At 38.9% G+C, this 26,129-nt stretch overlaps 1 protein-coding gene across 1 annotated transcript; it reads left to right on the top strand.

Moving 5' to 3' along the window:
• The first annotated feature begins 5,931 nt into the window (after positions 1-5,931).
• Positions 5,932-25,403, top strand: SATL1 (spermidine/spermine N1-acetyl transferase like 1). Its single transcript, XM_061178170.1, is given in 5 exon segments — positions 5,932-6,235; positions 23,397-23,477; positions 23,873-23,974; positions 24,527-24,567; positions 25,290-25,403. Coding segments are annotated over 5 exon segments (642 nt in total).
• The last annotated feature ends 726 nt before the right edge of the window (positions 25,404-26,129 follow it).

The following is a 26,129-nucleotide window of genomic DNA, read 5'->3' as shown; positions in this document are numbered from 1 at the left end:
TTTCATTCTTTTTATGGCTGAGTAGTATTCCATTGTGTATATATACCATATCTTCTTTATCCATTCATTTGTTGATGGCATTTGCTTCCATGTCTTAGCTATTGTAAATAATGTGGCTATGAACATTGGGGTTCATGTATCTTTTCTAATTAGAGTTTTTGTCTTTTCCTGATATATGCCCAGGAGTAGGATTGCAGGATCATATGGTAGCTCTATTTTTAGTTTTTAAAGGAGACACCATACTATTTTCCATAGTGGCTGCACCAGTTTACTTGGATTTTTCCTTTTAGTCTTTTTAAAACTTGAAGTATAGTTGAGTTACAATATTGTATTAGATTCAAATGTACAGCATAGTGATGCAGTATTTTTGCAGATTATACTCCATTATAAGTTATTACAAGATCCTTTTAGTTTTTTATTCATTTAATTTAAACATAAATTTATCCTGATTTTACTCTTTGTTATTAAAATAAAATGGAAAAACCCAGAAATTTTAAATATCATTAATTGCTACTAATGGTATCAAAAAACTCTTTTTAAGGGTAGCTTTACTCCACCAATTTCCTCTGATTCTCCTTAAGATATTTGAGGAGTTAGAATAAAAAAAAATTTTTTTTTAACTTGAAAAGAAAGTTCTAACTTGACACTCCCTGGATATTTGCTGAAACTTGTATACTGAGGAAGATCATTTGCCTAAGAGTCCTATATATCAAATGCCAGGTATTCAAGCATCTTAAATAGAGCTTTTGTCTGGGCTTCATCTACTGCTATTTTTCCAAAAAATTTCTGGGTTTTTCCGGAATATTTAAAGTGATATTTATTTAAAAATTTATTGCACAAATATGTTCCCTGGAAAGTTGTTTGATACCACAAAACTGGAAACAATTAAAATGCACATCAAATATGAGGTTGATTAAATAAAAGAAAGCATATACATGAAGAGTGAAGTGACTGCATCTGGTTCAGAACAGTGGGCTCAGGAGGTCACACTAGTCCTGAGTTTGAATCTTGACTCAACCATTTCCAAGTTGTGCGATCTCAGGCAGGTTAACTTCTCTAAGCCTCAGTTTCCTTCTCTATGAAACTGGGATCATTGTGCCTACCTCACTGCGAGGATTAAATGGGATTATGTATATAAAACATGTGTCATAGTACCTGAAACTTGATAAATGCAGGGCTCAAACAATTTGGCACATGGTTGGTGTTTAATAAAGATTTGTTGAATGATAGCAAATTTTAAAAAGTGTTATATGTTATGCTATAGCAGCTGGGGAAGACTAATAGTACATTGTTAAGTAAAGAAAGATAGTTACTATGATGTCAATTGTATTTAAAAAATTATATATATATAGAGAGAGAGAGAGAAAGAGAGAGAGAGAGGGAGAGAGAGAGAAATATATAGAGAGAGACAAAAGATAGTTTTGAATCATTGAAATGTAAAAAATGGTTATGTACAGATAAGACTCTGAGAGATTTTTAATTTCTATTTTATGCATTTCTTAGGTAACCCAAATGTCTCCCAGTCTTCTGGAGCCATTTATTCCTGTAATAACTAAATGTCTTGAGTTCCTACCCCAGGTAACGGCAGGGTCTATGCTCTCTACCCACCCCTCTTCCTCTAGGGTAACCTTCTTCTTAGATACCTGTTCATGAATTAGTCCAAGCTTCAGTTTTCCCAGTCCCTGGGTTCAACTCCTGCAGCTGCTGTCTTCTTTCAGCACCTCTGTCATGCATGCAGCCTTCATCTCTCCATTTTCATGGCCCCAAACCACCAAGGCTAGTCTAATGACTTTCACTAAATTACTGGTAAGTGTTTTTCCACAGAACATCTAATAGGAAACAATTTAAAACTGAATACTGATATCTTAAAGAGAACATTTACTGGCTATCTTGTGCCCTAGACCTTAGCCTACCACCATTTGGCCAGGTACTGCTCCTCAAGCCAAGAATTCTTCCTTTCCATTTAATCTCTCTTTTCCTAGTTCCTGAAACACCCAGCCTCTTTCTCCAGATTGCTCCCTGGAAAAAAAAAATCCAAGTTCTTCTTTTTATATGCAAAGAAATCTAATTCTCAGTCCTCATCCCAGACTAGGCTCTGGCTGGACCCATCTTGCCTTTCACATAAGGTTACTGTTGGGGAACTTTTCTAAACAAAAAAGCCATGCACCCCTGATCTACACCCTCAGCTAAGCAAAGAGACAGCATAAGCAAAGTCATGATTTTCCCTTAATTGGAAATTTGCTGATAATATCTGGAAAGGAAGAAAATTCATATTCTTGGATGTGCTCAATTTTAACCAGTGCAAAATCTAGAGGTAATTTTTTGTCTGTCTGTTACAGATATTTTCCAAATGTTTTACAATGAGCATGTATTCTTAATAAAATAAAATACAACAAATATTATAAAAATATTAATCTGTTCATTGATGAATGTCTTAAGTTTTCATTTCAGAAAATATCCCCATATGTTAGTTCTGTTCTCCTTGCCTTAAGTGCTTCCTCACCCCGCTCCCCACCTCCTGACTTTTCTTTTTCTTTCTTTTTGTTTGTTTGCATTTTACAGGGGTAAAAATAAAAAGCTTGTGAACTTAAAAGGGACAGGAAAAAGATGGGCTCTGAGGTATAGGGAGATTCCAACAAATTTGTCTGCTTGCTATAGATGAAAATTATATAAACGTCTTTCTCAATTGTGAATATTCATTTAGATGAAACCAAGCTGGGGTCAGAATTCCGAATGCTGGATTTTACATAGCATCTTCAGAAAAGGGGGTCTAATGTATTGTAGTAGTTAAAGTTTAAGTGCATAAACATATCCATGTTTTTAGACCTATGGGAGGTGGCTTATACATCATACTAAATTAAAAACATTTTGGTAGAGCAGACCATGAACATACATTTTGAATTCTTAGAATTTGGCAGGTATTGGCTTACAAAATTTACCACCTAGAATAGATCTGTAATAAAAGATCTGTATGTTAAGACTAAAATTATATTTTAGAAAATTTCTGATAATATCTGGAAATGATAAAGACCTGAAATTTAAATAATATGTACACTTTTATTAAATATAAACAAGATTGCAATGTTTGTTCCTAAACTGGATTACATTTCCACCTTGTGGCAAAGACTTATTATTGATGCTTTTGTTTAAATATTGCAAAAAAATATTTTTTCCCTGATAATATACCAGTTATAGTGTGGAGATAATTTGCATGGCTGATGGAGACAGTCTCATTCTGTTTCTAAGATGGAACAAGTTGTGTTAATAAGTAACTGTGAGCAAGAATATGCATTTTCGTGCATCCCCTTAAAATCACCATTGTATAATGTTAAAAAAAACATTAAAAATTAAAAACAAACTAACACCCAAATCACCTTCAAGTGATGGAAAGTTCATGAGCCAAAGTACAAAAGAAACTTGTTAAAAATTCTAGATCACTACACTATAATTTTTAATTTTACCCCTTTAAGGCATCAGCCAGAAACCTAACACATGTCTCCTCCTCTTATAAAGCAAAAAAGCAACGTCATTCATCCCCACAATAAGTTATGAAAGTGATTTGATTTTGTAAAGCAAACAGCAAAATTCCTTCACCTCTTTTCTGGCATTTCAGAAAAGCCAAAATGAGAACTGGGTTTTCCTTATTTTGTCTGGAGTTTCAGTTGTGTGACTTAAATCAAGTTACCTAACCTCTCTGAATCTCAGTTCCTTTGCCTGAAAAATGAACATAATAATATAATCTATCTCACTGGATTATTGTGAGCATTAAGTGAGCTAATATAAGTAAATTGTTCCTTAGAACCATGCCTAACACCACAGGAAGCATTCATAAAATTTTAGCTCTCATTGTTATTACAGGTTGATCAAGATCAGGAATGTACCTACATTTAATTTGTGTTAGGTTTGGCATAGCTCTGTGATGTGACTTGATTTGTCTGTCATGCTAAGAAGGTGGGCTCTCTAGTTTTCATTTATAGCTAGTATAGGCAAAATGGTGAATGTACTCTTTAGTTCTATTCAAACCTTCCATCTATGGGATGGGCCTTGGACTCTCCCCATCTGGCATGTATTAGATTTGGAAAATTAATCTTTCTAAGTTCCAGTTTCTTTATTGATAAAAATGGGGAACAAGAGTATATATCTCACAGGGTTGCTTTGATGATTAAATAAGTTATGCATACCTAAAGACCTTTTCACAAAGTGTGAGACTTCACAGCTTCAACCAATGTTTTCTGGTATGTTTAGAAAATAAAAGACACTCCATCTACAACAATATTAGCACCAGTTATGTAATATACATTGTTGAGGAAGTGAGCCAACAGATAAAAAGATGGGAGAGGGCTTCCCTAGTGGCGCAGTGGTTAGGAATCCCCCTGCCAATGCAGGGGACACGGGTTCGAGCCCTGGGCCGGGAGGATCCCACGTGCCGCGGAGCAGCTGAGCCCGTGTGCCACAACTACTGAGGCCCTCGCGCCTAGAGCCTGTGCTCCGCGACGAGAGAAGCCATCGCAATGAGAAGCCCGCGCACCGCAATGAAGACCCAATACAGCCAAAAAACAAACAAATAAATAAATAAATTTATTAAAAAAAAAGATGGGAGAAGGAATTCTGAAAGGGGAGATGGGGTGAATGGACAATATACCTGATCTTACAGATGTGGGGGGTGGAGAATAAGCATAGCATGTGTAAGGGGCAGGATAGTGTGATGGTAAAAACCGTGGAATTGGAATCAGATAGACGTGGGTCTGAATTCAGGCTCTTTGCCAACTGTTCAGGTCTTGGTTAGGTTGCCAAACCTTTTGAATCAGTTTCCTTAGAATTGGGGATAATAGGGTTGCTGTGGGATTGAATGACAAAATGCAAAGTGCCTCCCACTGAACCTAGGTCATAAAATAACTCAATAAATAGTAGCCATAGTTATTCTTAATTATTTGTAAAGAAATATTTTCTTCATTAGGGACTTGAGCACCTCAATAGGAGAACACTTTTAAGCATTCTATTTTCTATGGTGTGGGGAAAAGGTAATAAGTGGAAGTCAGAACAGAAATAGGAAGTGAATTATTTCAGGGCTGGGGCATGGGGAAAACAGAAAGGGTTAGGGCAAATATCTTTACATTTGTTGGTTAAAACAGTGGACACTCTCAGGGTGAGTGTCAAGCATATGCTCTGAGATTCCTCCCAGCTTTTTGCTTCAGCCTCTTAAGCTCTTGGGAGGAGGAAATAAAGTGGTGTAGCGGCCCCTGCCTCGCCCCTTTCCCACCACGTGGGGGAGCATGTACACACGTAAACAAGGGCATTGTGACTTCATCACTGTGACGCAGTGATGGTGCAAGGTGGTGAGGCAGTAATACTCTCCCAGGGTCATTTTCTTCTTCCCCTCACTACCAGCCTGTTGGCAGGGAAAGGCCAGATGACAACCTGAAACCCAGCCAAGCCTACAGCTGTGATAGCTGGTGAGGTCAACTCCAGCAAATCGGAGGCATCAATAATCTTCTTTAGGTAGCACTCCTTTATTTTTCCCATTCTCATCTTGATAGAAGGGTATCTCGAAGAACGAATCAAGTTGAGATAAAATAGAAACATTCTACAGCCTCCCACCACAGCACTGTAGTTAAGGGCTCCTGTTACATGAAGGCACTTAGTCATTGGCCAACCAGTCGTCTGCCAACCCATCATCCACCAACTAGTTCTAAGCCAAATAGCCCTCAGACAACCAGACACGAATCAACTGGGTATGAATCAATCAAGCTTACCAGACATGAACCAGCCAGGCACGATCTTACTTGGTATGAACCAATTGGACATGAACCAACCAAGTACAAGCCAACCTGACACTAACCAACTGGGTCAACCAGGCACGAGGCAACTAGGCCTGTGCCAAATAAGCATGAGGCAACCTGGCACATGCATGCAGGCCTGAGTCAACTAGGCATGAGGCAAACAGTCGTGAGCCAATCAAGCACGACCCAATCAAGCACAAGTCAGCCAGGCCTGAGTCAATCAGGCATGAGTCAACTGCAACCAGACCCAAGCCAATCCAGCATGAGTGAACCAGGTATGAGGCAACCATGCCCAAGCCAATCCAGCACGAATCAACAAGGCATGAGGCAACCAGGCCTGAGCCAATCAATCATGAGTCAGCCAGGCATGAGGCAACCATGCCCGAGCCAATCCAGCACAAGTCAACCAGGCCCAAGCCAATCAGGCACAAGCCAAACATGCATGAGCCAAACAGGTAGGAGACAATCAAGCATGAGGCAACCAAGCATGAATTCATTCTGAGTAAGACCTGCGGAGGCTCGAGATTGCCTATGTTTTCCTCAAAGAGTTTTATAGTGTCTGGCCTTTAATCCATTTTGAGTTTATTTTTGTGTATGGTGTTAGGGAGTGTTCTAATTTCATTATTTTACATGTAGCTGTCCAATTTTCTCAGCACCACTTATTGAAGAGGCTGTCTTTTCTCCATTGTATATTTTTGCCTTCTTTGTCATAGATTAGGTGAGCATAGGTATGTGGGTTTATCTCTGGGCTTTCTGTCCTGTTCCATTGATCTATATTTCTGTTTTTGTGCCAGTACCATACTATCTTGATTCCTGTAGCTTTGTAGTATAGTCTGAAGTCAGGGAGCCTGATTCCTCCAGCTCCATTTTTCTTTCTCAAGATTGCTTTGGCTATTCGGGGTCTTTTGTGTTTCCATACAAATTGTAAAATTTTTTGTTCTAGTTCTGTGAAAAATGCCATTGGTAATTTTATAGGGATTGCATTGAATCTGTAGATTGCTTTGGGTAGTATAATCATTTTCACAGAATTGATTCTTCCAATCAAGAACATGGTATATCTCTCCATCTGTTTGTGTCATCTTTGATTTCTTTCATCAGTATCATAATTTTCTGAGTACAGGTCTTTTGCCTCCTTAGGTAGCCCTAGGTATTTTATTCTTTTTGTTGCAATGGTAAATGGGAATGTTTCCTTAATTTCTCTTTCTAATCTTTCATTGTTAGTGTATAGGAATGCAAGAGTTTTCTGTATATTAATTTTGCATCCTGTGACTTTACTGCATTCATTGATTAGCTCTAGTAGTTTTCTGGTAGCATCTTTAGAATTTTCTACGTATAGTATCATGTCATCTGCAAACAGTGACAGTTTTAGTTCTTCTTTTCCAATTTGGATGCATTTTATTTCTTTTTCTTCTCTGATTGCTGTGGCTAACACTTCCAAAACTGTGTTGAATAACAGTGGTGAGAGTGGATATCCTTGTCTTGTTCCTGATCTTAGAGGAAATGCTTTCAGTTTTTCACCATTGAGAATGATGTTTGCTGTGGGTTTGCCATATATGGGCTTTATTATGTTGAGGTAGGTTCCATCTATGCCCACTTTCTGGAGAGTTATTTTTTTTATCATAAATGGGTGTTGAATTTTGTCAAGAGCTTTTTCTGCATCTATTGAGATGATCATATGGTTTTTATTCTTCAATTTTTTAATATGGTATACCACATTGATCGATTTGCATATATTGAAGAATCCTTGCATCCCTGGGATAAACCCCACTTGTTCAAGGTGTACGATCCCATTAATGTGTTGTTGGATTCTGTTTGCTAGTATTTTGTCGAGGATTTTTGTGTCTATGTTCATCAGTGATATTGGCCTCTAATTTTTTTTGTGTGTGACATCTTTGTCTGGTTTTGGTATCAGGGTGATGGTGGCCTCGTAGAATGAGTTTGGGAGTGTTCCTCCCTCTGTTAAATTTTGGAAGAGTTTGAGAAGGATAAGTGTTAGCTCTTCTCTCAATGTTTGATAGAATTCGGCTGTGAAGCCATCTGGTCCTGGACTTTTGTTTGCTGGAAGATATTTAATCACAATTTCAATTTCAGTACTTGTGAATAGTCTGTTCATCATATTTTCTGTTCCTTCCTGGTTCAGTCTTGGAAGGTTGTACTTTTCTAAGAATTTGTCCATTTCTTCCAGGTTGTCCATTTTATTGGCATATGGTTTCTTGTAGTAGTCTCTTATGATCCTTCGTATTTCTGTGGTGTCCGTTGTAAATTCTTCTTTTTCATTTCTAATTTTATTGATTTGAGTCCTCTCCCTTTTTTTCTTGATGAGTCTGGCTAAAGGTTTATCAATTTTGTTTATCTTCTCAAAGAACCAGCTTTTAGTTTTATTGATCTTTGCTATTGTTGTCTTCATTTCTATTTCATTTATTTCTACTGTGATCTTTACAATTTCTTTCCTTCTACTAACTTTGGGGTTTTTCTTTTGTTCTTCTTTCTCTAGTTGCTTTAGGTGTAATATTGAGTTGTTTATTTGAGATTTTTCTTGTTTTTTGAGGTAGGATTGTATTGCAATAAACTTCCCGCTTAGAACTGCTTTTGTTGCATCCCATAGGTTTTGGGCCATCGTGTGTTTTTGTCATTTTTTTTCTGGGTATGTTTTCATTTCCTCTTTGATTTTTTCAGTGATCTCTTGGTTATTTAGTAGCATATTGTTTAGCCTCCATGTATTTGTATTTTTTACAGTTTTTGTTTTTCCTGTAATTGACTTCTAATCTCATAACATTGTGGTCAGAAAAGATGCTTGAAACGATTTCAATTTTCTTAAATTTACAGAGGTTTGATTGCTGACCCAAGATGTGATCTATCCTGGAGAATGTTCCATGAGCACTTGAGAAGAAAGTGTATTCTGCCACTTTTGGGTGGAATGTCTTATAAATATCAATTAAATCTATTTGGTCTATTGTGTCATTTAAAGCTAGTGTTTCCTTTTTTATTTTCTGTCCTGGTGATCTGTTAATCGGTGTAAGTGGGGTGTTAATGTCTCCCACTATTATTGTGTTACTGTCGATTTCCCGTTTTATGGCTACTAGAATTTGCTTTATGTATTGAGGTGCTCCTATGTTGGTTGCATAAATATTTACAATTATCTTCCTCTTGGGTTGATCCCTTGATCATTATGTAGTGTCCTTCCTTGTCTCTTGTAATAGTCTTTATTTTAAAGTCTACTTTGTCTGATATGAGTATTGCTACTCCAGCTTTCTTTTGATTCCCATTTGCTTGGAATGTCTTTTTCCATCCCCTCACTTTCAGTCTGTGTGTGTCCCTAGGTCTGAAGTGGGTCTCTTGGAGACAGCATATATATGAGTATTGTTTTTGGATCCATTCAGCTAGTCTGTGTCTTTTGGTTGGAGCCTTTAATCCATTTACATTTAAGGTAATTATCGATATGTATGTTCTTATTACCATTTTCTTAATTGTCGTGGGTTTTTTCTTGTAGGTCTTTTCCTTCTCTTGTGTTTCCTGCCTAGAGAAGTTCCTTTAGCATTTGTTGTAAAGCTGGGTTGGTGGTGCTCAATTGTCTTAGCTTTTGCTTGTCTGTAAAGCTTTTGATTTCTCCTTCAAATCTGAACGAGAGCGTTGCTGGGTAGAGTATTCTTGGTTTTAGGTTTTTCCCTTTTGTCAATTTGAATATATCATGTCACTCCCTTCTGGTCTGCAGAGTTTCTTCTGAGAAATCACCTGATAACCATATTAGAGTTCTTTTGTACATTATTTGTTGCTATTCCCTTGTTGCTTTCAATATTTTTTCTTTATCTTTAATTTTTGTCAATTTGATTACTATGTGTCTCTGTGTGTTCCTCCTTAGGTTTATCCTGCCTGGGACTCTCTGCCCTTACTGGATTTGGGTGACTGTTTCCTTTCCCATGTTAGGGAAGTTTTCAGCTATTATCTCTTCAAGTACTTTCTCAGGTTCTTTCTCTTCTCCCTCTGGTACCCCTATAATGCGAATGTTGGTTGTTTAATGTTGTCCCAGAGGTCTCTTAGACTGTCCTCATTACCTTTCATTCTTTTTTCTTTATTCTGCTCCTCAGCAGTTATTTCCACCATTCTATCTTCCAGCTTACTTATTGGTTCTTCTGCCTCAGTTATTCTGCTGTTGATTCCTTCTAGTGTATTTTTCATTTCAGTTATTTTGTTGTTCATCACTCATTTTTTTGTTCTTTAGTTCCTCTAGGTCCTTGTTAAACATTTCTTGTGTCTTCTCGATCCATGCCTCCATTCTCTTTCTGAGACTTGGAACATCTTTACTGTCATTACTCTGAATTCTTTTTCAGGTAGTTTGCCCATTTCCTCTTTGTTTATTTGGCCTTGTGGGATTTACCTTCCTCCTTTGTCTGCAACATATTTCTCTGTTGTTTCATTTTGTCTAACCTATTGTATTTATGGTCTCCTTCAGGCTGTAGGGTCATAGTTCCTCTTGCTTCTGTTGTCTGCCCCCTGGTGAGTGAGGTTGCTCCAGGGGCTTGTGTAGGCTTCCTGGTGTGAGGGACTGGTACCTGCACTCTGGTGGGTGGAGCTGAGTCTTTTCCCTCTGAAGGGCAGGGCCGTGTCAGGTGGTGTGTTTTGGAGTGTCTGTGAGCTTAGTACGACTTTAGGCAGCCTGTCTGCTGATGGCTGGGGCTGTGTTCCTGTCTTGCTGGTTGTTTGGCATGAGGTGTCTTGTGCTGGAGCCTGCAGGCAGTTGTGTGGGGTTGGGTCTTGATGTTGATATGGACTCCTCCAGGAGAATGCATGCTGAATAATATTCCCTGGGGCCAGAAATTCTCTGGCAGTCCAGTGTCCTGGACTTGGTGCTCCACTCTGGAGGCTCAGACCCAGCCACTGGCCAAGGAACCAAGAGCCTGCAAGCTGCACAGTGTGGCCAGAGAAAAAGGAAAGAAAAGAAAAGAAAACCAACAGACAAACAAAACCCAAGACAAATAGCAAAAACAACAGCAAACAAACAGCAGCAATAACAACACTACACACACACAGAAAAATTAAAAGAAAATTAAAAAAAAAACAAGAGAACAAACATACAAAAGAATTAAAAAATAAGAATAGTCAATAAGGACTAAATGAACAAGAACAAAAAATGAAAAAGAAAACAAAAACAGAAAGCAAACTAAAAAAAAAGCAAACACAAAGCAAATACATAAAAATGATCAAAAAATATAAAAAACAAAGAACAAAACCAAAAATAAACACAAAACCACAAAAAAGTAAAATAAAAATAGAAAAATAAAAAATATATTAAAATTTTTTATAGAATAAATAATAATAAATAATAAAAACAACCACAACTGAACAAAATGAAATAGTAATAATAATATTTTCCTAGGCTCTCTGCTGTCAGTGTTCTTACTCCCACAGTGAGCCAGAGCCAACCCCTGCCTCCCCAGGAGGCCCTCCAATACCTCTATTTAGGTCTCTGGACACGCTGTGGGCACTGTGGGGGCAGCTCAGACTCTGGGCTGGCCCAACTCCTGTGTGTACTTTCCCCCAAAGTCCACTGCTGCTAAAGCTAGAACAGACTCAGTTGTGAGAGCACTTTTTGTCCATCCACATACTCCACAGATGCAGGGTTTACCAAGCTGATCTTGGGGATTTAATCCTCAGCTTGTGCAGCTGCATGGAGAGATTTCCATTCCTCTTCCTTAGTCACACCACTCCTGGTGCTCAGCTTTGGTTTTGGCCCCACCTCTGCGTGTGCACCACCCTCAGGTACCTGTTTCTTTCCCTGGTGAGAGGGAGTGAAAGCAGCGGCTGATTGGGGCACACTTACTCACTTAGGCCGGGGAGGGGCACGGCGGCCACAACTGGGGTGTGCATGAATTGCCTGCGGCTGCATAGACTGTTGCAACAGACTGGGGTGTGCTCGCTCTTGTGGGAATCTCTCCCAGTGCCTGCTGAGGCAGGGACTGGCATGTGGAGGCAGTGGCAGCCCTGCCCCCTTGCATGCCACTCAACAATGGAGCCTTGTTTCCTAGGTAGACCATGTTTCCTCTAGGGGCATTCCACCTGTGGAGCCCCTCACTCCCATCCCCTTTGTTATATATGCACAGCCAACATTGGTCCTGTCCCTGGATCTGCTTTCTTAACCCCATGCTTTAGCACTCAGCCCCCATCAGCTTTGGTGGATTCCCATTTCAGGCAGGGGTGCCCAGGGCTGATTCCCAAGGAGGCTTTGGGATGGGCAGCGCTCAGGTCCCCAGAGCCTACACGGGTGGAGGAGGCCTTGGCTTGAGGGGCGGGCAAGGTTGCTCAGATGGGTGACCCTCCCAGTGGCTGTGGAGGCTGAAGAAGCCAGCAGGTGGGAAAAGGGTTGTAATTGTGGCTCCACCCCTTGCACGCCACTCAGCAATGATGCCTTGCTTCTATGGTGTCCCGGGCTTTTTCTGTAGACTTTCCTGGCTGTGGAGCTCCTTACTCTGTCCCTTCAGGCTGTCTTTTCACAGCCAACAGCTGTCCCCTCCCTGGGTCCACGCTCCAAACCTCACTTTCCAACACACAGCCCCCCTTGGCAACAGGTGACTTACGACTCAGGCTGGAATGTGCAGAGCTGCTGTGTAGGTCATGCGTGCAGTTCTTACTTTGTCCTGCCTTCCACAGACCATCCACTGCATTCTCCTTTGATCCCCTGAATGTCCCTTTCTGTCCCAGCTGCTTTCCCCACCGTGAGGGAGTTTATCTGAGCGTGGGGACCTCCCCTCACTTTCAGCTTCCCACCAGGGTTGCCGGTCCCTGTTTTGATTCCTTTTTCCTTTTTTTCTTCTTCCTTTCATCCTACCCAGTTGTGAGGGGATTTTCTTGTCCTTTTAGGTGTCCAAAGTCTTCCGCTAATGTTCAGCAGGTGCTCTATGAGAACTGTTCCATTTGTAGATGTATTCTTTTTTTTTTTTTTTTTAAACATCTTTATTGAAGTATAATTGCTTTACAATGGTGTGCTAGCTTCTGCTTTACAACAAAGTGAATCAGTTACACATATACATATGTTGCCATATCTCTTCCCTCTTGCATCTCCCTCCCTCCCACCCTCCCTATCCCACCCCTCTAGGTGGTCACAAAGCACCGAGCTGATCTCCCTGTGCTATGCGGCTGCTTCCCACTAGTTATCTATTTTACATTTGGTAGTGTATATATGTCCATGACACTCTCTCACCCTGTCACATCTCACCCCTCCCCCTCCCCATATCCTCAAGTCCATTCTCTAGTAGGTCTGTGTCTTTATTCCCATCTTGCCACTAGGTTCTTCATGACCTCTTTTTTTTTTTTTCCCTTAGATTCCATATATATGTGTTAGCATACTGTATTTGTTTTTCTCTTTCTGACTTACTTCACTCTGTATGACAGACTCTAACTCCATCCACCTCATTACAAACACCTCCATTTCATTTCTTTTTATGGCTGAGTAATATTCCATTGTATATATGTGCCACATCTTCTTTATCCATTCATCCGATGATGGACACCTAGGTTGCTTCCATGTCCTGGCTATTGTAAACAGAGCTGCAATGAATATTTTGGTACATGACTCTTTCTGAATTATGGTTTTCTCAGGGTATATGCCCAGTAGTGGGATTGCTGGGTCATATGGTAGTTCTATTTTTAGTTTTTTAAGGAACCTCCATACTGTTCTCCATAGTGGCTGTATCAATTTACATTCCCACCAACAGTGCAAGAGTGTTCCCTTTTCTCCACACCCTCTCCAGCATTTATTGTTTCTAGATTTTTTGATGATGGCCATTCTGACAGGTGTGAGATGATACCTCATTGTAGTTTTGATTTGCATTTCTCTAATGATTAATGATGTTGAGCATTCTTTCATGTGTCTGTTGGCAATCTGTATCTCTTCTTTGGAGAAATGTCTATTTAGGTCTTCTGCCCATTTTTGGATTGGGTTGTTTGTTTTTTTGTTATTGAGCTGCATGAGCTGCTTGTAAATCTTGGAGATTAATCCTTTGTCCGTTGCTTCATTTGCAAATATTTTCTCCCATTCTGAGGGTTGTCTTTTGGTCTTGTTTATGGTTTCCTTTGCTGTGCAAAAGCTTTTAAGTTTCATTAGGTCCCATTTGTTTATTTGTGTTTTTATTTCCATTTCTCTAGGACCTGGGTCAAAAAGGATCTTGCTGTGACTTATGTCATACAGTGTTCTGCCTATGTTTTCCTCTAAGAGTTTGATAGTGTCTGGCCTTACATTTAGATCTTTAATCCATTTTGAGTTTATTTTTGTGTATGGTGTTAGGGAGTGTTCTAATTTCATACTTTTACATGTACCTGTCCAATTTTCCCAGCACCACTTATTGAAGAGGCTGTCTTTTCTCCACTGTATATGCTTGCCTCCTTTATCAAAGATAAGGTGACCATATGTGCGTGGGCTTATCTCTGGGCTTTCTATCCTGTTCCATTGATCTATATTTCTGTTTTTGTGCCAGTACCAAACTGTCTTGATTACTGTAGCTTTGTAATATAGTCTGAAGTCAGGGAGCCTGATTCCTCCAGCTCCATTTTTCGTTCTCAAGATTGCTTTGGCTATTCGGGGTCTTTTGTGTTTCCATACAAATTGTGAAATTTTTTGTTCTAGTTCTGTGAAAAATGCCAGTGGTAGTTTGATAGGGATTGCATTGAATCTGTAGATTGCTTTGGGTAGCAGAGTCATTTTCACAATGTTTATTCTTCCAATCCAAGAACATGGTATATCTCTCCATCTGTTTGTATCATCTTTAATTTCTTTCATCAGTGTCCTATAATTTTCTGCATACAGGTCTTTTGTCTCCTTAGGTAGGTTTATTCCTAGGTATTTTATTCTTTTTGTTGCAATGGTAAACGGGAGTGTTTTCTTAATTTCACTTTCAGATTTTTCATCATTAGTATACAGGAATGCAAGAGATTTCTGTGCATTAATTTTGTATCCTGCTACTTTACCAAATTCATTGATTAGCTCTAGTAGTTTTCTGGTAGCATCTTTTGGATTCTCTATGTATAGTATCATGTCATCTGCAAACAGTGACAGCTTTACTTCTTCTTTTCCGATTTGGATTCCTTTTATTTCTTTTTCGTCTCTGATTGCTGTGGCTAACACTTCCAAAACTATGTTGAATAATAGTGGTGAGAGTGGGCAACCTTGTCTTGTTCCTGATCTTAGTGGAAATGGTTTCAGTTTTTCACCATTGAGGACAATGTTGGCTGTGGGTTTGTCATATACGGCCTTTATTATGTTGAGGAAAGTTCCCTCTATGCCTACTTTCTGCAGGACTTTTATCATAAATGGGTGTTGAATTTTGTCGAAAGCTTTCTCTGCATCTATTGAGATGATCATATGGTTTTTCTCCTTCAATTTGTTAATATGATGTATCACGTTGATTGATTTGCGTATATTGAAGAATCCTTGCATTCCTGGAATAAACCCCACTTGATCATGGTGTATGATCCTTTTAATGTGCTGTTGGATTCTGTTTGCTAGTATTTTGTTGAGGATTTTTGCATCTATGTTCATCAGTGATATTGGCCTGTAGTTTTCTTTCTTTGTGACATCTTTGCCTGGTTTTGGTATCAGGGTGATGGTGGCCTCGTAGAATGAGTTGGGGAGTGTTCCTCCCTCTGCAATATTTTGGAAGAGTTTGAGAAGGATAGGTGTTAGCTCTTCTCTAAATGTTTGATAGAATTCGCCTGTGAAGCCATCTGGTCCTGGGCTTTTGTGTGTTGGAAGATTTTTAATCACAGTTTCAATTTCAGTGCTTGTGATTGGTCTGTTCATATTTTCTATTTCTTCCTGGTTCAGTCTCGGCAGGTTGTGCATTTCTAAGAATCTGTCCATTTCTTCCAGGTTGTCCATTTTATTAGCATAGAGTTGCTTGTAGTAATCTCTTATGATCGTTTGTATTTCTGCAGTGTCAGTGGTTACTTCTCCTTTTTCATTTCTAATTCTATTAATTTGAGTCTTCTCCTTTTTTCTCTTGATGAGTCTGGCTAATGGTTTATCAATTTTGTTTATCTTCTCAAAGAACCAGCTTTTAGTTTCATTGATTTTTGCTATGGTTTCCTTCATTTCTTTTTCATTTATTTCTGATCTGATCTTTATGATTTCTTTCCTTCTGCTAGCTTTGGGGTTTTTTTGTTCTTCTTTCTCTAATTGCTTTAGGTGCAAGGTTAGGTTGTTTATTCGAGATGTTTCTTGTTTCTTGAGGTAGGCTTGTATTGCTATAAACTTCCCTCTTAGAACTGCTTTTGCTGCATCCCATAGGTTTTGGATCGTCGTGTCTCCATTGTCATTTGTTTCTAGGTATTTTTTGATTTCCCCTTTGATTTCTTCAGTGATCACTTCGTTATTAAGTAGTGTATTGTGTAGCCTCCATGTGTTTGTATTTTTTACAGATCTTTTCCTGTAATTGATATCTAGTCTCATAGCATTGTGGTCGGAAAAGATACTTGATACGATTTCAATTTTCTTAAATTTACCAAGGCTTGATTTGTGACCCAAGATATGATCTATCCTGGAGAATGTTCCATGAGCACTTGAGAAAAATGTGTATTCTGTTGTTTTTGGGTGGAATGTCCTATGAATATCAATTAAGTCCATCTTGTTTAATGTATCATTTAAAGCTTGTGTTTCCTTATTTATTTTCATTTTGGATGATCTGTCCATTGGTGAAAGTGGGGTGTTAAAGTCCCCTACTATGATTGTGTTACTGTCGATTTCCCCTTTTATGGCTGTTAGTATTTGCCTTATGTATTGAGGTGCTCCTATGTTGGGTGCATAAATATTTACAATTGTTATACCTTCCTCTTGGATCGATCCCTTGATCATTATATAGTGTCCGTCTTTGTCTCTTGTAATTGTCTTTATTTTAAAGTCTATTTTGTCTGATATGAGAATTGCTACTCCAGCTTTCTTTTGATTTCCATTTGCATGGAATATCTTTTTCCATCCCCTCACTTTCAGTCTGTATGTGTCTCTAGGTCTGAAGTGGGTCTCTTGTAGACAGCATATATATGGGTCTTGTTTTTGTATCCATTCAGCCAGTCTGTGTCTTTTGGTGGGAGCATTTAATCCATTTACATTTAAGGTAATTATCGATATGTATGTTCCTATTCCCATTTTCTTAAATGTTTTGGGTTTGTTATTGTAGGTGTTTTCCTTCTCTTGTGTTTCTTGCCTAGAGAAGTTCCTTTAGCATTTGTTGTAAAGCTGGTTTGGTGGTGCTGAACTCTCTCAGCTTTTGCTTGTCTGTAAAGGTTTTAATTTCTCCATCAAATCTGAATGAGATCCTTGCTGGGTAGAGTAATGTTGGTTGTAGGTGTTTCTCCTTCATCACTTTAAGTATATCCTGCCACTCCCTTCTGGCTTGCAGCGTTTCTGCTGAAAGATCAGCTGTTAACCTTATGGGGATGCCCTTGTGTGTTATCTGTTGTTTTTCCCTTGCTGCTTTTAATATGTTTTCTTTATATTTAATTTTTGATAGTTTGATTAATATGTGTCTTGGTGTGTTTCTCCTTGGATTTATCCTGTATGGGACTCTCTGTGCTTCCAGGACTTGATTAACTATTTCCTTTCCCATATTAGGGAAGTTTTCAACTATAATCTCTTCAAATATTTTCTCAGTCCCTTTCTTTTTCTCTTCTTCTTCTGGGACCCCTATAATTTGAATGTTGGTGCGTTTAATGTTGTCCCAGAGGTCTCTGAGACTGTCCTCAGTTCTTTTCATTCTTTTTTCTTTATTCTGGTCTGCAGTAGTTATTTCCACCATTTTATCTTCCAGGTCACTTATCCGTTCTTCTGCCTCAGTTATTCTGCTATTGATCCCATCTAGAGTATTTTTAATTTCATTTATTGTGCTTGTCATCGTTTCTTGGTTCCTCTTTAGTTCTTCTACGTCCTTGTTAAATGTTTCTTGCATTTTGTCTATTCTATTTCCAAGACTTTGGATCATCCTTACTATCATTATTCTGAATTCTTTTTCAGGTAGACTACCTATTTCCTCTTCATTTGTTAGGTCTGGTGTGTTTTGACCCTGCTCCTTCATCTGCTGTGTGTTTTTCTGTCCTCTCATTTTGCTTATCTTACTGTGTTTGGGGTCTCCTTTTCACAGGCTGCAGGTTCGTAGTTCCCGTTGTTTTTGGTATCTGTCCCCAGTGGCTAAGGTTGGTTCAGTGGGTTGTGTAGGTTTCCTGGTGGAGGGAACTAGTGCCTGTGTTCTGGTGGATGAGGCTGGATGTTGTCTTTCTGGTGGGTTCGTCCACGTCTGGTGGTGTGTTTTGGGGTGTCTGTGGCCTTATTATGATTTTAGGCAGCCTCTCTGTTAATGGATGGGGCTGTGTTCCTCTCTTGCTAGTTGTTTGGCATAGGGTGTCCAGCACTGTAGCTTGCTGGTCGTTGAGTGAAGCTGGGTCTTGATGTTGAGATGGAGATCTGTGAGAGATTTTCGCCGTTTGGTATTACGTGGAGCTGGGAGGTCTCTTGTGGACCAGTGTCCTGAGGTTGGCTCTCCCACCTCAGAGGCACAGCCCTGATGCCTGGCTGGGGCACCAAGAGCCTTTCATCCCCACGGCTCAGAATAAAAGGGAGAAAAAATGGAAAGAAAGAAAAAAAGAGGATAAAATAAAATAAAATAAAGCAATTATAATAAAAAATAAGAAAAAAAATTATTAAGAGTAAATTTATTAAGAAAAAAAAATTTTTTTTTAATTTTTAAAAATAGATTTATTAATTTTTTATACTAAAAATAAGAAAAAAATTATTTAGAAAAAATTTATTAAGAAAAAAAATTTTTTAATTTTTTAAAATAAAAAATATGAAAAAACTTATTAAAAATTTTTTTAAAAAATAGAAAATAAGGAAAAAATTATTAAGAAAACATTTATTAGGGAAAAAAAAATTTTTAAGCCAAAAAAAAACAAAAAAAAAAAAAACAAAAAAAAAGGACGGACCTAACCCTAGGACTAACGGTGAGAGCAAAGCTATACAGACAAAATCTCACCCAGAAGCATACACGTCTACACTCACAAAAAAAAGGAAAAGGGGAAAAGTTAATATATCCTGCTCCCAAAGTCCATCTCCTAAATTTGGGATGATTCGTTGTCTATTCAGGTATTCAACAGATGCAGGCACATCTAGTTGTTTGTGGAGCTTTAATCCGCTGCTTCTGAGGCTGCTGGGAGAGATTTCCCTTTCTCTTCTTTGTTCGTACAGCTCCCGGGGTTCAGCTTTGGATTTGGACCCGCCTCTGCATGTAGGTCCCCTGAGGGCGTCTGTTCCCCGCCCAGACAGAACGGGGTTAAAGGAGCAGCTGATTCGGGGGCTCTGGCTCAGTCAGGCCGGGGGGAGGGAGCGGTACGGAGGAGGCGGGGCGAGCCTGCGGCGGCAGAAGCCGGCGTGACGTTGCAGCAGCCTGAGGCGCGCCGTGCGCTCTCCCGGGGAAGTTGTCCCCGGATTACGGGAGCCTGGCCGTGGCGGGCTGCACAGGCTCCCGGGAGGGGCAGTGTGGAGAATGACCTGTGCTCGCCCACAGGCTGTTTGGTGGCGGCAGCAGCAGCCTTAGCGTCTCATGCCCGTCTCTGGGGTCCGCGCTGATAGCCGCGGCTCGCGCCCGTCTCTGGAGTTCGTTTAAGTGGCTCTCTGAATCCCCTCTCCTTGCACGCCGCGAAACAAAGAGGCAAGAAAAAGTCTCCTGCCTCTTCGGCAGCTGCAGACTTTTTCTCGTGCACCCTCCCGGCTAGTTGTGGTGCGCTAGACCCTTCAGGCTGTGTTCACGCAGCCAACCCCAGTCCTCTCCCTGGGATCCGACCGAAGCCCGCGCCTCAGCTCCCAGCCCCCGCCCGCCCCGGCGGGTGAGCAGACAAGCCTCTCGGGCTGGTGAGTGCTGCTCGGCGCCGAGCCTCTGTGCGGGAATCTCTCCGTTTTTCCCTCTGCGTCCCTGTTGCTGTGGGATCCGCGCTGATAGCCGCGGCTCGCGCCCGTCTCTGGAGCTCGTTTAGGCGGCGCTCTGAATCCCCTCTCCTTGCGCGCCACGAAACAAAGAGGCAAGAAAAATTCTCTTGCCTCTTTGGCAGCTGCAGTCTTTTTCCCGGACTCCCTCCCGGCTAGCACCGAAGCCCGAGCCCCAGCTCCCAGGCCCCGCCCGCCCCGGCGGCTGAGCAGACAAGCCTCTCGGGCTGGTGAGTGCTGGTCGGCACCGCTCCTCTGTGCGGGAATCTCCGCTTTGCCCTCCGCACCACTGTGGCTGCGCTCTCCTCCGTGGCTCCGAAGCTTTCCCCCTCTGCTACCCGCAGTCTCTGCCCACGAAGGGGCTTCCTAGTGTGTGGAAACCTTTCCTCCTTCACAGCTCCCTCCCACTGGTGCAGGTCCCGTCCCTATTCTTTTGTCTCTGTTATTTCTTTTTTCTTTTGCCCTACCCAAGTACGTGGGGATTTTCTTGCCTTTTGGGAGGTCTGACGTCTTCTGCCAGCGTTCAGTGGGTGTTCTGTAGGAGCAGTTCCACGTGTAGATGTATTTCTCATGTATCTGTGGGGAGGAAGGTGATCTCCGCGTCTTACTCTTCTGCCATCTTGCCCCTCCCTCCCCCCCCTTCCTTTTTTAATGTTGGAATTTACAACTATAAGTTCCCTTCTGAGCACTTCTTTCACTGCTCCCATAAGTTTTATATATTGCTTTCATTCTCATTTATCTCTGTTTTATAATTTCTCTTGTTATTTCTACTTTGAGCCAAAGTTGTTTGAGTGCATTGTTTAATTTCCACATATTTGTGAATTTCCTAGTTTCTTTCTATCAGTTTCTAGTTTCAATCCATTGTGATTGGAAAAGGTACTTTGTATGGTTTCAATCTTTCAAAATGTATTAAGACTTGCTTTTTGGCCTAACATATGGTCTATCCTAGAGAAAGTTCAAGAAAAAATGTGTATTATGTTGTTGGGTGGGATGCACTGTATATTTCTGTTAGGTCCAATTGATCTATAGTTTTGTTCAAATAATCTATTAACATATTTATCATTTGTCTGTTTGTTCAGTACATTATTGAAATTGATGTAATGAAGTTTCCTAGTATTATTTTAGAGCTGTCTCTTTCTATCTTCAATTCTGTCAATATTTGCTTCATATATTTTGGAGCTCTGATGTTTGGTGCATAAATGTTTATAAATGTTATATCTTCTTGGTAAATTGAACCTTCTATCACTATATAATATCCTTCTCTGCAGTAAGAGTTTTTTACTTAAAGTCTATTTTGTCTTATATTAGTACAGCCATCCCAGCTTTCTTTTGATTACTATTTTCATGAAATGTCTTTTTCCATCATTTCACTATCAACCTTCTTGTGCGTTTTTTTTTTTAATCTAAAGTAAGTCTCTTACAGACAGCATATAGTTGGATCATTTTTAAAAGTTCATTCTGCTAATCTCTCTTTTGATTAGAGCATTTAATCCATTTACATTTAAAGTAATTACTGATAAGGAGGGACTTCTGACATTTTCCTATTTGTTTTCTATATAGTTTTTTGTCCTTCATTTCCAACATTGCTACCTTCTTTTGTATTTAGTTGATTTTTGTAGTAAAATGTTTTGATTCCCTTCTCATTTCCTTATGTGTATATTCTATAGACATTTTCTTTGTTGTTATCGTGGGGATTACATTTAACATCTTAAAGTTATAACAATAAAATTTGAATTTATACTAGCTTGATTTCAATAGCATACAAAAACTCTTCTCCTGTACACGTCAATTCCCCTTTTATGTTACTGATGTCACAGATTACATCTTTATACATTGTGTGCCCAAGAACACACATTAATGACTAATTTTATGCACTTGTCTTTTAAATCATGTAGAAAATAAAAAGAACTACAAACAAATTTAAAATAACACTAGTTCTTTATAATTGCCCATGTATTTACCTTTAACTAGGCACCATAACCTTTATCTTTATTTCTTCATATGGCTTTGAGTTACTACCTATTTTCCTTCCATTTCAACCTGAAGGATTCCTTTTAGCATTTTATGCAGGGCAGGTCTAGAGATAACAAACTTCCTCAGGTTCTTTGTTTGGGGGGTGGTGAGTCTGGGGATATCTTAATTTCTCCTTCATTTTTGAAGGACAGTTTTGGTGGATATAGAATTCTTGGTTGACAAGTTTCTGCACTTCTCCCCTCCTTCCCTGTCCCCAGTACTTTGAGTATATAAATCCACTGCCTTCTGGCTTCCAAGGTTTCTGATGAGAAATCAGATGATAATCCTACTGAAGATCCATTGTATGTGACAAGTTACTTCTGCCTTGCTGCTTTCAAGATTTTCTCTTTGTCTTTCAACAGTTTGATTACGTGTCTTGGTGTTGACTTTTTGGGGTTTATACCACTTGGAGTTTGTTGAACTTGGATTTGTAGATTGATGTCTTGCATCAAATCTGGGAAGTTTTCAGTTGTTATTCAAATATTCTTTTTTCCTTTCTCTCTCTTCTTCTGAGAGTCCCATAATTTGTATCTTGGTCCATTTGATGGTGTTCCACAGATACCTTAGGCTCTTTGCTTTTCTTCATCTTTTTTTCCTCAGACTTGATAATTTCAATTGTCCTATCTTCAAGTTAACTCATTCTTTCTTCTGCTTGCTTAGAAATTCTGATTTTGAACCCCTAGAGTGCACTTCTCATTTATTATACTTTTCAGCTTCAGAGTTTTTTGATGGGGATTCTTTTTTTTATAATTTCTATTTATTGATATTCCTATTTTGTTTATACATCTTTTTCTTGTCTTTGTGCATGTCACCCTTTAGCTCTTTTAGCACCTTTAAGACAGTTGTTTTAAAGTCTTTGTTTAGTAAGTCTGACATCTGGGGTTCCTCAGGTATGTTTTCTGTTAATTTACTTGGTTCCTTTGAATGGGCTATACTTTCCAGTTTCTTTGTATGCACTGTGATTTTTTGTTGTTGAAAACTGGACATTTTAATCTTATAATGTGTTAACTCTTGAAATCAAATTCTCTTGCTTCTCCAGGGTTGGCTGTTTTTTTATTGTTATAGGGTGCCTCTGTCAGAGATCAATCTGAGTTAAATGTTTAAAGGTATTTTAAGGTCTTTTCTAAGTCTGTGTCTTTCCCTGATCATGCATGGTGGCTTTCTAGATTCTCCTGTATACGTGGTTGTTTTTGAATGTCTAACAAAACTGGTGTGGCTCCTTTAAATCTCCTGGAAGCTGCTTTAGTTGGTGGATGTTAGAAAAATGGCAGCCAGGCTCCAAGTCCTCACCTCAGCATTGAGAGTAGCAATCCACTCCAGCAATTCAGGAGTCTCAGCAGTCCCTACAGTTGTCTGCCATGAGATGAGGTAGGACATGATGGAGTGGGGGGTGTGTGCTTGGAAGCCACCACTGGGCTGATGGCTGAATTTTGCCAAAATTAACTGCAGTTTACCAGCCAAGCTGTCCTCTGGAAGTTGTAAGTATTCAAATAAACTCTAGTGTTCCAAAATATTCACTTCAGGCAGTTTATGCCAGTACAGTTGTTGTATAGGTGAAGAAAGGAATTCTGGAGCTGCCAACTCCACCATCTTCCTTTTCTCTACTGTAAATTTTCTAACATATTTTATGTGAATTGATATTTCAGATGTACTCAGGGGTGGCTTTGGGGACAATCCCCTTTTCTACTGCTTGATTGCAGAAGTACACAATCATCAAAAACCATCAGGTAAAATAAACCTTCCTTTTTCAATTTAATCTAGAGTATATTTTCTCTATCCTGAAAACAAAGTACAGTTTGATAGCATATAACTACTATTAAGCAGAGGAGAAGAGCATAAGTACATAAATTGAGTCTTGTTTTTTAGAGAAAATGTATGGTATGTACTTATGTTTGTAAATGCATAGAAAAAAAATTTAGGAAGAATATACTCCACACTGTTAAAAGATGGGTTATCTCTTAAAGGTTGTATTATAAAGGACTTAAACCTTCTACATTATACATTTCTGTATTGCTTGAAATTTTGTCCAGCAAGCTTTTATTACTTTAATAGTTATTTTGGAGGAAAGAACATTACAAGATTCAAAGCATTAACCTCTTTATACCCTCTTTCCTCTTCCTAGGCAAAGTGACTGTTGGGTTTGCCATGTACTACTTTACATACGACCCCTGGATTGGCAAGTTACTTTACCTAGAGGACTTCTATGTCATACAAGCTTACTGAGGTCAAGTAACACTTATAGTATTACTTATACTTTAAAAATTAAAATGGTATATTTTAATTTAAGGAGAGTTAGTATAAATGTGTTTAAGCTAGTTTATGTAACTCATTTCTATTTCATGAGCCTGATCACTATCCTAGTTATCCTTGCATATGGTGAAGACTCAATCACAGATTAGAAAAAGATTTATTAGTTCCCATCAAGCTTGAATAAGCCAAGTTATCAAAGCTATATTTTCATGTTTAAAAACGTGCTTTTACATTTTGTGTTGGTTTGTCTAAAATGAATAAGAAATATATTCTGTGATAAGATGATAGTGATAGGGACACATTTCCTCTTCACTGATCTTTAAAATAAATCCAAAATCTTTTCCATTACCTTTGGAACCACATGCCAATTAGGAAAAAGATATGAAAAACATTCATGAGTTGAATTTTGACACAAGCTATTACGAATATATAACAACCAGATACAGGGTTTAAAGTAAAGCAAATAACTTGTTAAATGGAGTTTTTCAACTTATGTTTTTTTCATTTTGCATTATCTATTTAAAAGGTCTAGGTATTGGAGCTGAAATGCTGAAGAGGCTAAGTCAGGTATATATTACAGTTAGTATTATTATTCTATATGCTATCCTTTTCTTCATCAAATGTTATTATTTAACATGGCATAACTTAGATAATTTATCTTAACATCTGAACATAATCTCAAAATATACTTAATTTTTTATTCTAATTACACTGGATCTTCAAAATAGATATTCATACAGGTCATAATTGAGTTATGTTTAATTAAGAGTTGTGTTCTATATAACCCACAACCACATTATATACCTTTTTGCTACAAAGCAGAAGTAAGCAAAAGGGAGATTAGAAGGCAATTTTACCCATAAAATAGGTCTACCGTATGAATATGAGAACAGTATAAAAAGATTCTTTTATATTTTGGAAATACACATGAGAATTTTAGGTAAACTTTTTCTATAGAATAAAGAATAAAAATAGTGAAGTAGATTTATAGAAAACCAATGAGTAGACTTTGCAAATGTGTTTTGGACTTTTAAAGAAAGTATTTTAAAACTTGACGGGACTTTTTTTCTTTTTACAGATTTAGAGAAGTCCAAGAGATAACTATTGTATTATTTTTGGGGAGTATTTTACACACACACAGTGCCTTGCATAGAGTAGACCTTTAATAAAATAAATGTGCTAATGAAGATTATACTTTCAAGTAACAGTAATCTCCATTTGTTTTTAAACAGATAGCCATCAGAAGCCAGTGAAACTGCATGCACTTTCTGGTCGTCATTTGGAACCAGGCTTCTACTGACTACTACACTCGTCGAGGGGCTTTAGACCTTTCCTCCGAGGAGGGCAGGCATCTGTTCAGGTTTAACAGAGAAGAACTCATGGGCATGGCAGGGGAAGAGTGAAAGATGACTCATCACAAATTGCCCCAATACAGGCTCCGACATTTAAATGTCACCTGAGTCCAACAGCAGTTTGATTTTGAGTGTTGTACAATACAACAAGTGAACAAACTCGTTTCAGCAGATCTTTTACTCTGAAACAGATTTTACAGATACAGTCAACTTTCCATTATCCAAACTAATATACTAATGGCTAGTAGCAGAGCTGACGATCCAAAATAGCAGATAATTCAAAAATAACTTACACTTGGCTTTAGGATGTTTATTTTTTATCCACCATATCTTATTATATTTCAAATGCTTATATTTTTACACTGTAACACACCTGAAATCGGGATAAGTATTATCATCAACTGGCAGCACTTTATTTTTTTAACATCTTTATTGGAGTATAATTGCTTTACAATGGTGTGTTAGTTTCTGCTTTATAACAAAGTGAATCAGTTATACATATACATATGTTCTCATATCTCTTCCCTCTTGCATCTCCCTCCCTCCCACCCCCCCATCCCACCCCTTTAGGTGGTCACAAAGCACTGAGCTGATCTCCCTGTGCTATGCAGCTGCTTCCCACTAGCTATCTATTTTACGTTTGGTAGTGTATATATGTCCATGCCACTCTCTCACTTTGTCACAGCTTACCCTTCCCCCTCCCCATATCCTCAAGTCCATTCTCTAGTAGGTCTGTGTCTTTATTCCCATCTTGCCCCTAGGTTCTTCATGACCTTT

This window comes from Eubalaena glacialis, chromosome X, assembly GCF_028564815.1.
Source record: "Eubalaena glacialis isolate mEubGla1 chromosome X, mEubGla1.1.hap2.+ XY, whole genome shotgun sequence".
Taxonomy (NCBI): domain Eukaryota; kingdom Metazoa; phylum Chordata; class Mammalia; order Artiodactyla; family Balaenidae; genus Eubalaena; species Eubalaena glacialis.
Note: the sequence above shows the minus strand (reverse complement) of the source record. Positions and strands in the feature narration are given on the sequence as shown.